This window comes from Spermophilus citellus (assembly GCF_964194105.1).
Source record: "Spermophilus citellus genome assembly, chromosome: 2".
Classification (NCBI taxonomy): domain Eukaryota; kingdom Metazoa; phylum Chordata; class Mammalia; order Rodentia; family Sciuridae; genus Spermophilus; species Spermophilus citellus.
Window position 1 is genome coordinate 129,133,338 of NC_138183.1, and position 13,380 is coordinate 129,146,717.

The 13,380-nt window shown below is 39.8% G+C and overlaps 1 protein-coding gene across 1 annotated transcript in view; it reads right to left on the reverse strand.

Moving 5' to 3' along the window:
• The window catches only part of BARX2 (BARX homeobox 2), a 72,401-nt gene that overhangs the window by 14,139 nt on the left and 44,882 nt on the right, over window positions 1-13,380 (reverse strand). Inside the window, exon 2 of the mRNA XM_081279710.1 lies at window positions 309-609. Within this exon, the coding sequence (XP_081135836.1) occupies window positions 309-609 (301 nt within the window). The remainder of the gene's footprint in view (window positions 1-308; window positions 610-13,380) is intronic.

Genomic DNA, 13,380 nt, shown 5'->3' on the forward strand with positions numbered 1-13,380 from the left:
TGAAAAATAAGCCTAAAATTTTACACATGTATGCTGAATCTCCTAACTAATGATGCCCACGTATTCTGGCTGCACAAGTCCATGAGGCTCCCTGTTACCTGCTGAGGGGATCAAAACAGTCACTTAATATTGGGGAACCAATTCACCAATTCACAGTCCTGTCTCCACTGTCCACCCAAATGTGCACATCCCAAACAGAGCTCCATCTTTTCCATCAAACCCAACCTGTCCACAGCCTTCCCACTTGAGTGAACAGCATCCCCATTTACTGCTAATACTTGCAGAGAGTCCCCTCCTTGCATCCTCACCTGTCTGGGGTGGACAAGTACTTCTGTTTCTGGAATTTCTTTTCCAGGCCCATGAGCTGCAGCTCAGTGAAGATGGTTCGACTGCGTCGGGGCTTCTTCAGCCGGGGCGTGGGCTGCTCTGTCTCCGACTCGCTGCTGGCTAGAGCCTCACCACCAGGACCCTCAGCAGAGGCAACCTTTGTGGCTGGGTGGTGGGATAACACAGGGGTGATTCCCGGGGTGGTGGGGACCAGGTGTGAGATGACCGTGGGCTGCCGGGTGATCACCGAGAGGAGAGGATATGCCCGAAGGGAGGGGGAGCCTGCAAGACAAACAGGGAGGAAGGTCACTGCCAGGAACAGGAAGCAGAAAGAGGCTGGGAAGCCAAAAAGGACCACTTGCTGAGACCTGTCTGATGGTAAGGTCTCCTGCCCACACGTAGATGTAATGAGGAAGGGGTGCAGAAAAGCAACTCAAGACCTACAGCTGCAGGGTGGGCAGGCATCAGGGAGATGTGCTCAGCTTGGTGTATGAAAACATCCATTTCCCTCTCAGCCAAGAAGAGGTTCCTGCAAGTGCTCTGGTTTAAAGTAAACCCATTCCCGACCTCTTAAATTCTGGTTTCATGGATACAGGTCAATAGCAACAGCAGATGAAAAGAAGTAGTCAGAAAAAGCTAGAAATGCACACTTTTGAATTCCAAAGTAGATGTAGTCCTAGAAAGGTTAACTGACTTGCTAAAGATAAAACAACTAGGAAAAATCAGATTGAAGGAGACAGACTGAGTTCTGGTTTTTTGATCCTGTCCTGCTAGCACTGCATCATGAATCACTTGGATACAACCTTTAAAGGAAGGGGACAAAGAGATTTTAATTCATATAAAAACTTAGCTTAACTATGACGAGCTGCCTACAGCACGGTGTTTAAGAGGGTCCTCAGGCAGGGTCAGAGCTTAGCTGAGGAAAGAATAGTGAGGCTGATAAACAATGTCTGCTATAAACATGCAGGGGGACAGTGGTATGGTGCCACTCCTGCTTAAGGAATTTCAAAGCAAGAGTATTTTTCCTTCTAACAATAAATCTTTAAAGTTCATAGAAGACCTCTTTCTTTTCATTATTTAACAGCATCAAGTTTTAAATGTCTTGATCATGATTTATGTACCATTTTGTCCCTCTGGTCCTCAGTTTTGTCATATGAATAGTGAATAAGAAAAGCTACTTCCAAGGAAGACTTCAAACCCTAATACACTCATGCCAAAAAAGTACCCATCTTCCCATTGTTTGACAGTTGATTAAAATTAAAAGACACAGGGCTGCCCTGGCAATGGACTTCAAGGCCAAGATCACAAAAGCCAACCAACATCCATACTGGTTTGGGCTGAAACTGACTAACATCATAGAAGCCTCCGGGAGCTACTTGTGAACCAGAGGTTCTTTCTGGCTTGGCATTGCTCTTCTAATTCATTCCCATATCTCTGTTCTGGATGCCAGTCTTACTTATTAAAACAGATAAAACCTTTTCTTGTTCTTTGAGTATCCTTCTAGCAAGCCCAGAAGAAACCACAAAGTTGTTGAATAATGATAAATCACCAAATGCTACAACTTCCATTAACTCTCCAGCCAACTCTGAAACTTGAGGTTTTGTGTTATGGATTCTTTTGTTTAAAAATCATCTGGGGAATACTACTTTATAGCAAGAAAATTAGGATATGGGGCTTGTGGTTTTAGATCTCTCAGCATACAACGTGAGTTGACATCAAGTGAAAAAAAAAATCTCTGAAAACTTCTTACACAGGCAGAAGGTATTTCTCATTTCAAATCACGTTACTCCTTTAAGTTTGCCATTTCTTTCAGAATGGATTTTATCAGACCAGTTTATAATCTAGAAACTCAGGAGTTTACCAGGCTAGGAAATGGCTAACTGCTATAAGAAAGGCTTTTTATCACCTTTCTCTTTTGTAATCTTTTCTGGCCTATCATGGAAAACTATTTTGAAAATGTGGTAATATCTAGTGTTAGCAAGGATGTAGGGAAATAGACACTCATATATTGTTGGTAAGAGTGTAAAATATTGTAATCTTTTTTAAGAGGAGAAACTAAGCAGCATCCCATCTACATATCCATCTGCCCATCCATCCACCCATCCATTTATCTACCCATCCACCCACCTATCTATCCATCTACCCATCCATCCACCCATGCATCTAGCTTGCCAGCCATCTACCTACCATCCATCTATCCATCCATTTACCTGCTCATCCACCTATCTATCCATCCATCCATCTGCCTACCTATCCACTCACCTATTCACCACCCATCTGCCCAGCCAGCTAGCCAGCCTGGCAACCATCTATCTACCACCCACCCACCCATGCATCCATCCACCCGGCCCACCAGCCATCCACTTACCATCTACCAGTCCATCCATCTACCCATTCATCCACCTATCTTTCCATCCATCCACCCAGCCAGACAGACTGCCAGTAATCCACTAATCCAGCCAGATATTAACAGGCAATTTCATAGCTTGAGTTCTACTTGCCTATGTGTACAAAGACTTATAGACAAGCATATTCACTGCATCCTGGTTTATAATAGTGAAAAAGAGGACATGACTCACATATCTATTAACAGGAAAATGATGAAAAACAATGTGGTATATTTATGGAATGGACTAAAACGTAGCCATTAAAAAGAAATATCTATATAAAGTAATATAAGTAGATAAGTACATATATAAACTAATATAAGAATCTATCTAAAATATATCATTAAGATAGAAAAAAGTATGATGTAAGTCAATTTGCATTATCATAAAAAGAACGTGTGTGTCTGCATTTATAAACGCACTTTTTAAAGCTCAGAAAACCAGTTACCAATCTATTAACAGTGATAACCTCTGAGAAAGTGGTGGAAGTAAAATATATGAAAAGGAGTCTACATATAATGATCTCATCCTGTGTTCAATCCCGCCAGTAATATTTACTGAGCATTTTCTATGGGCTATACTCTGCTCTGGAAGCTGGGGATACAGCAATGAATAGGGTAAAGTTCCACCTATAGAGAGCTTACAGTTAAATAGAGATGACAGACAACAAACGAATAAAAAATAATATAATGCCAGAGAGTGATAAATTCTATGAAGAAAAAGTGAAGTGAAATGTGGAGATGGGCAAGTAGGGGGAAGGCAGGTACTTGAGAGAGAGGTGCCGGAAGACCTCTGTGAAAAGGCGATCTTTCGGCAGGTCTGTGCCTCTCTGCACAATAGAGCCTTGAGAAGACACAGGGATGAGTTCCCCAGGAGAGGACCACCACACGCCAAGCCCTCCAGGGGGAACAAGCCTGGCTTCAAAAAATAGCCAAAAAGCAGAAATAAGAAAGGGCAGAAGTTTCAGGATAGAAATTCTGGAGCAATCTTCTAAAGTTAGCTCATGAGGGTCAGGGCAAACAACTGATTCGGGGAAAAAAAAAAAATCACTGGCAAGAGTTGAGCCAGGGAAGGACATGATCTGATTTATGTCTGTAACAAGCCTTGCTGCTACTGTGTGGCTGGGACTTCAGGAAAAGAGTGAAGGGCAAGAAACCAGCAAGGAGGCCAGGCCATCTTCCAAGCTAGAGAGGCAGCAACAGTGGCAGTGAGAGGCAGTCAGTCAGATTCAGGGTATATTTTACAGTTTAAGTGAGGAGAATTTGTAGAAGGACTGAATGTTGTTGGGGGCGGGGGATACTGGGCAATGGCTAGGATTTGGGCCTTATTGCTGGAGGAATGGAGATGTACCTTAGTAAGATAAGAAAGGTTGGACAAAGAGCAAGATTGAGTAGGAAAACCAAGATTTTTGTGCCAGACAATGTGTTATTATACATCCTGGATGTGTGGAGGAGGCAGCTGGATAAACCAGTCTGGAGTTTGGGGATAGAGAGGGGTTGGACACAGCTTTGACTCATGGACTGTATGTGGCATTTTGAGCCATGGGATTACGTGAGATCACCTAGGGAGTGAGTGGAAGAAAGAATAAGTGATCCAAGGATCGAGGCCTGGGGCACACCCACATCTGAGGTCATAAGGAGGAAGAAGAGCCAGTCTTCCTGGCTGAGAAGGAGAGAACAGAGAAGCAGGAGTAAAGCCATCATACCCCCGTGCCCCAATACCCAATGATACTTGGGTATTATTTACATTTTGTAACATCTATGTTATTTTTTTAACTTGAAAAAAAAAAAAAGGAAAGGGACTGGGGGTACAGCTCAGTGGCAGAGCACTTGCCTCACATGCACAAAGCCCTGGATTCATCCCCAGCACCACAAAAACAAAAACAAAAACAAAAAAAATTAAATGAACTTTAAGGTTTTCAGTTTAATTTTCTTTCTAAAGCTCTAATAGAAGTTCTATTTGTCAAAAAAGAATTATCATTTACTGATCCTTGAACCTACACATAGTTAAAATTTCTAAAAAGCTGGGCAAAGAAAACCAATGTAAAAATCCTTGAAATGGAATATAAAATATGTTTAAATTTCTGACACCACTAGTAAAACATATATTACATGTTCTCTTGGGTAAAAGGGACTCTTAGTCACTTCTAAATCAAAGAATCTAAAGCATTTCTTTTTCTTCATGTTGGGAGACATTTGGGTTCTCATGCTACATAGAATCACACCCTTTTCTTTCAAATAAACATGGTTCAATGTGGAGAAATTGTAGTCTTTTCTACAAATGGTGCTAGAAAAACTGTACATCCATACAGAAAAAAAAAAAAAATGGGTCACAGAGCCCAATGTAAACTGAAACCTGTAAAACTTTCAGAAGGAAATCTTGTGACTTTGGGTCAGGCAAAGAATTTTAGCTATAATACCAAAAGCACATGCATAAAAGAAAAAAGGCAAACTTATCTTCACCAAAATTGACAACCTCAGCGGCTCGGGAGCCTGAGGCAGGAGGATCAAAAGTTCAAAGCCAGTCTCAGCAACTTAGTGAGACCCTATCTCTAAATAAAAAATAAAAAGGGCTGGGGATGTGGCCCAGTGATTAAGCACCTCTGGGTTCAATCCCTGGTACAACACAACAACAAAAATTAACATTCTTTTCCCTGAAAAAGATACAATTAAGAAAATGAAAAAATAAGCTATAGAGTAGCTATAATTTTGCAAATTTCACAACTGCCAAATGATTTGTATCCAGAATATAGATATTAAAAAAAAAAAAAACTCTCAACGCAGGACAATCAAAAATAACCCCATAAAAATGTGCAAAAGTTTTTTTTTTAATTTTTTTAGTTGTAGATGAACACAATATCTTTATTTTATTCATTTATTTTTATGTGGCGTTGAGGATCGAGCCCAGTGCTAGGTAAGGGCTCTACCACTAAGCGACAACCCCAACCCTGTGCAAAAGTTTTTAAAAGACACTTCACCAAAGAAGGTATATAGAGGGCAAATAAGAACAGTGAAAGATGCTTAAGATGATTAGTCATTAGGAAAATAAAACCACAATGAGCTCCACTACACATCTGCCAGCATGGTCTAAAATGTTCTATAAACTGATGGTATCAAGCACTGGCAATGATGGAGAGCAACTGGAACTCTCATACATTGCTGGTGGGAATGCTTTTAAAACAGTGCAACCTTTTTGTGAAGAGAGTTGGCAGTTTCTTATGAAGTTAACCATGCAGACACCATACGAATCAGCAAAACCAACCCATAGTGAAAACACAAAAACCTATATGCAAATGTTTACAGCAGCATTATTAGTAATTACCCCAAACTGGAAACAATCCAGTATTCCTCCACGGGGGATGGATAAACAAAATGTAGCATATTCATATGATGAAATATTACTCAGAAACAAAAAGGGATAAAGCTGTGGATAGACACACCATTGTGGCTAAATCTCAAATGCTCATGAAAAGAAAAAGAAGCTGGACTCAACAGCCAGTTGATTATGAGATCTCATTTACATGACATTCCAGAAAAGGCATAACTAGAGATGGAGAACCGACTGCCAGAGGCAAGGGGTGGGGTAGCATAAGGGAATTGGTGGGGTGGGGTGCTGAGACTGTTTTGTATCTTGATTAAGGTAGTGGTTATGCGGCATTTTACATTCATCAAAACATATCTGTATATTAAAATGTGAGCTTTTACTAAATCAAAGGAAATGAAAAACTATTAATAATGTTTTTAGGCAACTTTTATTTCTAAATATTCTCAGATGCTATGATTTTATATAGAAGGAAATTCCTTTTGGCTTTGGTTTTTGGGTTTTTTTCCCCCCGTGTTGGCGATCAAACCCAAGGCTTCACACATGCCAACCAAGTTCTCTACCATCGAGCCACACACCCACCCCTTGTTAAGTGTTTTAGCTATTTTGTTTTATTACTAAAGTAACACGTATTTGTTATAAAAGAAATCCAAAACAATTCAGAAATATACAAAGAAAATTCTCTTTACTCTTTTCAACCCCAAATCTTAAGAGATAAACTTACAGAATTGTTCCTGTTCATGCAAATAAAAATGTTTCAAATCTAGTAATATGTATGTTAATCTAGTACAATGATGTTTATTTTGTAAAATGTGTTGCTTTATTGTTTTCCAAGTGAATAAACAATAATTCTAACACCACATATTGACTAGTCCCATGACTTAACATGCCAAGTTTAAGATACAGTAAATGCCCAAAGAAATGAACTTGGAAATTTTTGCTTATCAGAATTTGAGGAGTCTTCTAGAGGAATCTTTATTGCCAGAATCCTGAGAATCTCTTGCTCTCTAGAAGAGCCTAACTGGGGAGAGAACCACCCTTGCAAAGGGCAGCCTCATGGGAGTGGGTGGGTGGAAGGCACAAAAAGTGGCCCAATGTAGAAGAGAAGACAGGATGAGAAAGAGTCAGGAAGCCACATGAACCACAAAGAGGGCATCTATCTGAGGCTGTCGTGAGTCTACAACTTTGGAGAAAGTGGAAGCTCTTTAGAGAGAGTTTCTGGCAACATTTTCAGAGGAGTATACTGTGCAAAATCCATGAAAATATAGGATAAAGATCATATCCAAAACTTCTATAAACACATTTCTATTATCTTTGAATAAAATTTGGTACATACACTGACCCACACGGGGCCCTAGAGATTACATTGTATATATACATGGGTCCTTCTGGATTCTGTTCTTTTCTACTGAACCAACATATAGTCCTATTATAAGACCACTCTAATCATTGTGGGTTCTTTAGGGAGTTCTATTATCTGAAAGAACAAGTCCCCCGTCTTTATTCTTTTTACAACACTTTCTTGGCTATAGTTATTCACTTATTTTTCTGGTTGACTTTAGAATCAATGTATTAGGCTCTTTATAAAAGCAAACCCCACTAAAAAAATTGATAAGAATTACACTAGCCTTCTGAATTACTTTAGGAAATGATAATTCTTTTGATAATCCTGTCCTCTGGTAGTTTGAAAATACATCGCTGGTTATTTAAAAATGGTTTTGGAGATTTATGTAATTTGGTTCCATAAAGATTAAACCTAATGAAAACAGTGCAACCTTTTTGTAAAGAGAGTTGGCAGTTTCTTATGAAGTTAACCATGCAGACACCATACGAATCAGCAAAACCAACCCATAGTGAAAACACAAAAACCTATATGCAAATGTTTACAGCGGCATTATTAGTAATTACCCCAAACTGGAAACAATCCAGTATTCCTCCACGGGGGATGGATAAACAAAATGTAGCATATTCATATGATGAAATATTACTCAGAAACAAAAAGGGATAAAGCTGTGGATAAACACGCCATTGTGGCTAAAAACTTAACACACACACACACACACAACTTCTGATAAATTATAGTGATTTAAGGCAACATCAGAATCACCAAAGTCTATAGTTCTAAGAGTCTTACGTAACCCAACATTCTGGTGCAAATTCAGTGACAAAATCATACTTTCCCCCCATCAGCTGAGAGAACTCACCTGAATTGGGGAGACACACACAAAGCCTTTATTGATGCCAAGAAATATTTTGGGTTTCAGGAGGGCCACCGTTGCAAATAAATACAATGACAGCATTTATAATTAAGAAATATAACATCATATAAAGTATAATTTCACTAACTTAGGTTCCAGATATTTGACATGTGCCTCTAAGATTTGGAAAGAATAAGCATGGCTGGAATAAGAGTCAGTGGGTCACAATCATGTGACAAAACACTGAATCTCCTGGAAGGCAAACCCACAGGATGCAGAAAAATGAGACAAAATATACTTTAGCCAGCTGTTTCTTGTCTTTCCACGTTTTAATATATGAGCAGGTTTTCGACAAAATAGCTTTAGCCCAGAGCTTTAATTTCACAAAGCACTTGCACATTACCCCTTCCCATATTCCCACCAAAGCACTGAGTTATCCATATATCTTTTTGTGGCTAAAACCCAATCAAACCTCAGTTTTTAAAAATAGAGAAAAAATGAAAATCAATGCATAATTCCCAGGAATTATCACTATGTGAAAATGTTGACTGAAGACAGCTGCCCCTCTACTCTGGATCATTTACATATACTTGTGAAATTGAAACACATTATCTGCTACTGAGAGGGAGTGATGATGATAATAAATCAGAGACACTGTTTAAACAAACACGTTTTCAATTGACAAAAAGTAGTGTAAACACGACCACACTGAATTAATTTTCTAAGAGTTGTTTTTCTGCAGCCAATCCCCTTAACCAATGTTTTGCTATAGGATAAATATCACATAACTGTGTGTATCAGGTACCTAGAAATACTTCCCTGCCAAATGTTTGGCCTTTTTAAAAATCTGTTCTTAGATCTTAAAACCTGAGTACATTAGTGGTTGGCTGATGTCGAGGAACATGCAGGGGGCTTAGGGAGATGTGGGACATTTGATGGACTAAATGCAACACAGTCACCCTTCACATAGGTTTTTGCCTCTGTGAATACAACTAACCTCAGAATGAAATTATTTTTTTCAAAATCACCTCTGTGCTAGATGCATACACATTTTTCCCCTTATCATTCCCTAAATGATAAAGTATGACAACTATTTACACAACATCTTCATTGTGTTATATATGATTAATCTAGGATTGATTTGAAGTTTCTGGGAGGATGTGTCCAGGTTTTCTGCAAATACTATGTCATGTTATATAAGAGACTTAAGTGTCCATGAGTTTTGGTATCTCAGAGAGAAAGTGTCCTAAAACCAATACTTCATGGATACCAAAGGATGCCTTATTTTCTGATTCTGTAAACTATATGTAAGCTCTAGCATGTGAGTGTGCTTGGGCCAGGCACATGCAACATATTCAGGGTTACTGATTCCTGACACATCACCTCAATTTATGTCCTATTTCACAGTAGAAGCCAGTCCTGTTCAGCTACATCTGTATTTGAACTTCAGAGCTATTTTAATCAGCTTTTGCATCACTGTGACCAAAACACCTGAAAAGAACAACTTAAAGGAGGAAAAGTTTATTTGGGGTTCATACTTTCAGAGGTCTTAGTTGATAGATGGCTGACTCCATTACTCTGAGTCCAAGATAAGTCAGCATATCCTGGGGAAAGGGCCCAGTTGAGGGGAAGAAAACTGCTCAGCTCATGGTGAAGTCAGGAAGTGGTGAGAAAGAGAGAGAGAGAGAGAGAGAGAGAGAGAGAGAGAGAGAGAGAGAGAGAGAGAGAAGGGTGGGGGAGGGGAAGGGGCCAAAAGAAGAACAACTCCCGAGGGCATACCCCTAGTGACCCACTTCCTCTAGTCATGTCCCACCTTTCTACAGTTACCACCCAGTCAATCCACTCAAACTAGGATGGGCTGATTAGGTTTCAGGTCTCATAATCTAATTATTTTAATTCTAAATAGCCCTGTATTGACAGAGGCTTTGGGGAACAACTTACATCCAAACCATAACAAGAGCAAACAACCAAACAACCGTGTCTGCTCCTACAAATCTCCTGTGGGCTTCTGTTCCATTTCTCCAAAATACCCATCCCCTAATTGATTCTCCATGCCCATATTTCTGGTTAACGTAAGCAAAGGTCAAAGGCCTGAGTAGATGAGAATCTCTAAAGTGTCATCTTGAATGATTTTTGTCCCTGGGGCATGTGACCTCTACATGTGCAGAAAGCTTCAGAAGGATTCAAGTAACATATACAAAGAATACAGAGGTATGAAGATAGCCTGAAAGAGACTTGGAGAAACAACTAGGTAGTGACCACTAAGTTCCTTAGAAAAAAATAAATTATAAAATATCCACACCAAGTTATTTCCATGGGATTACATTCCTACCAATTAGCTGGTAATTTTGGATAGAGAAAAGAATACTCTACCACTGACTCTCAAAGTGACTTTGCATAGATTACCAAAACTTTCAATGTCCTCATCCATACAAACTCATCCAGTAACAGTCCTCCCTCCTAAATTACTGTACATTAAAATATGTGAAATGCCCAGTGGGTACTTTATTGCTTTTAGTTCCTTTTCTTTTCCTCCCTTTCTTTTCCTTGCTTGGTGCCCTGTGACTGAACCATATTAAAGGGATTTGTTTTCTTATCAAGAAAGCAGACCTACCTGTGAACCACATATGTATCTCCTTAACTTCTCCATTCATATGCAAAGCAAGAATCAACAACACCAGAATTTGCCAGTTTCTCCTTGCCCAGTGGAGGTCTTCAAATGTACTTGCAACCATGTACTGAAATTGACAGCAACCAGAGAGCTAAGAGAAATCAGTGCAAAGGCTAACCTGTCCAGGCATCCTTCTAAAACAGCCAACACTCCAGAAATAGTTTGGTTTTGCAAATCTGTATTAAAAAAAAATAGTGCCAGGAGCGTAGAGAGCCTGCTTAGCATGCCAGGTCCATGGCTTTGAACCCCAGTACCACCACCAAAAAAAAAAAAAAAAAAAAGACACACACAGAACAGCTTGAGAGACCTACAGCTATCCTTTCTCAAGGTCAATAACAGGCAAGAAGAATGGATTTGGGGAGACACCAGATAAAACCAGTTAATTTCTAAAAACTGCAGTGAAGGCGGTTACAGGATAGTTAAAATTACTTTGCCCTGTTTTATGCTGAGAGTGAGCTGAGGAAAGCTTGCCCTGAGGATAGGCAGGAACTGATGGTGAAAGTTCAGTGACCATAGGACATGAAAGTGGGGGACAAGAGGAGAGAAGACACAGAGGCTCTGAGTGTTATTTTAACTTTATGACACACTAAATTTCTGGTCCAGGAAGAGTGAATGAAATGGAGGCACCATATACACACAGATGATAGAGAGGTGTGGCTAAAGAAAAGAGAAAACATGCTAAGAGGCCAACTCAAAGGCTGCAAAATGTCTTAACAACCTTATTGAAAGGTATCAACCTCATTAAAAGTTGATGAATTAAGTAAAAATGAATTAGAAACACAGAATAAATTTATTCCAAAATCTGCATGGGATTGCTATGATGTGGATGTCAGAATAAACCACCTACTTAAGGGAAAAAAAAAAAAATCTTTTCCCAAACCTTAAGAAGGTTTAAAAATAAAGGGCAAAGAGAAGGGATAGGGAAGAAATATTGGGGAGATTTGGAAAAATAAACAAAATTTGGAAACTAAGCAGAGGACTTCAGAGCAACCCTGGCAGGTTGACTGCATAGACTTTTCAGATTTTTTTTTTTACTTTGTAGAGACAAGCTCAGTCCTTATCACATTTGACCTGCAATCTACCTCTAGTCATCAGGACGGTGTACACCCTCATAAATGCTAGGCTTTTCTGGGAGCTGAGATCAATTAAGTCGGCTCAGCAGAATGATCTCTGGACCTTCTCCAGGCTGCCTAAAATGCCATAACATCCCCATGCCATCATGTACCCTGAGCCGCCACTGCCCCTCCCCCTGAGCTCCCTCAGCCAAGGAACACACTAGAAATGGCATGATCTTTCTCCTCCCAATCATTCTGTTGTCTATATTCACCCACACCCGCTTTCGTCCACACCTCACATGCACTCATGGACGGAAAGCTACACTGCACAGCTGTTGTTTATTACAAAGACAGAATTAATCACTCCTACCTCTGTGCACCTACACTTTTTGTTTGTGTCCTTATTCACCTTTACTTAATTCAAACCTTAAATTACAAGTTAAGTTGTCTACCCATCTGTTTCTCACCAAATTTCAAACTTCTTTAGGACAAGACAAAAGCAAAAATTGCCATTTTCCTAGCACACACCATGTGCCTTAAATGGACTAATTTTAATAGGAATCCTGGAGACTCGGTTCTGCAATTGGGTTCAATGGCCCAGGTCACGCCATACTTCAAAGTTTCTGTTTTGTCATCTATAAGATGGCAATAATAATACTTCTGTGTAAGCTTGCTGGAAGATAACAATTGAATAACAAGTATGAAAGTCAGTGAGGAACTAATCCAAAAGTAGCACTAATTTTTTCAAGCACCCATTTAGCAAGCCAACTGAAGTTCCAAATTTTACACAAGCCTCTCTTCACTGAGAAGTCAGAGCCCTGCTTTCTTGTGCTAACCTAACCCTGCTTGCTGCCTCATGCCTATGCTCAGTGATTTCTAGTTAGGGTTCTGGTGTTCATGGGCTCTGAGTTTGCATAGCATTTACTACCAGGAATACCCTGGTTCACTGTCCCCATCATTAAAGAACTCAACGAAACTGTCACTCAGTTCTGCTAAACTTGTAGGAAGACAGGTAATTCTGGATCTCTGCCCTCAAAAAGCTAATCATCTAATGGGGAAATGAGACATTAAACTAAAAAGTAAACAGGAAAACAATGGGAATCATAGGAATTCAAGACAGAATGTGGGTTTTTGAGAGCACACCATCCAGCAATGGAATGTTTGAGGAAAGAAGGAGCTGGGTTATAGGAGGGAAGGAAGGCATGAATTCCAGAGGTATTATCAAGGAAATTCCAGCAGGATCCAGAAACCTACCTGACTGGGGTGGGAAGAAGGGCAGGAGCATATAAGGAACTGGAAAACCCAGCACCCTGGTGGTGACTGCTGGACTTGGAGAACCATTGACAAGTCTGAAGTCTGCCATGTGGGAATGTGTGGGAGAAAAGATGAAGCTTGCAGTTTGAGGTGAAAATCAGATATCT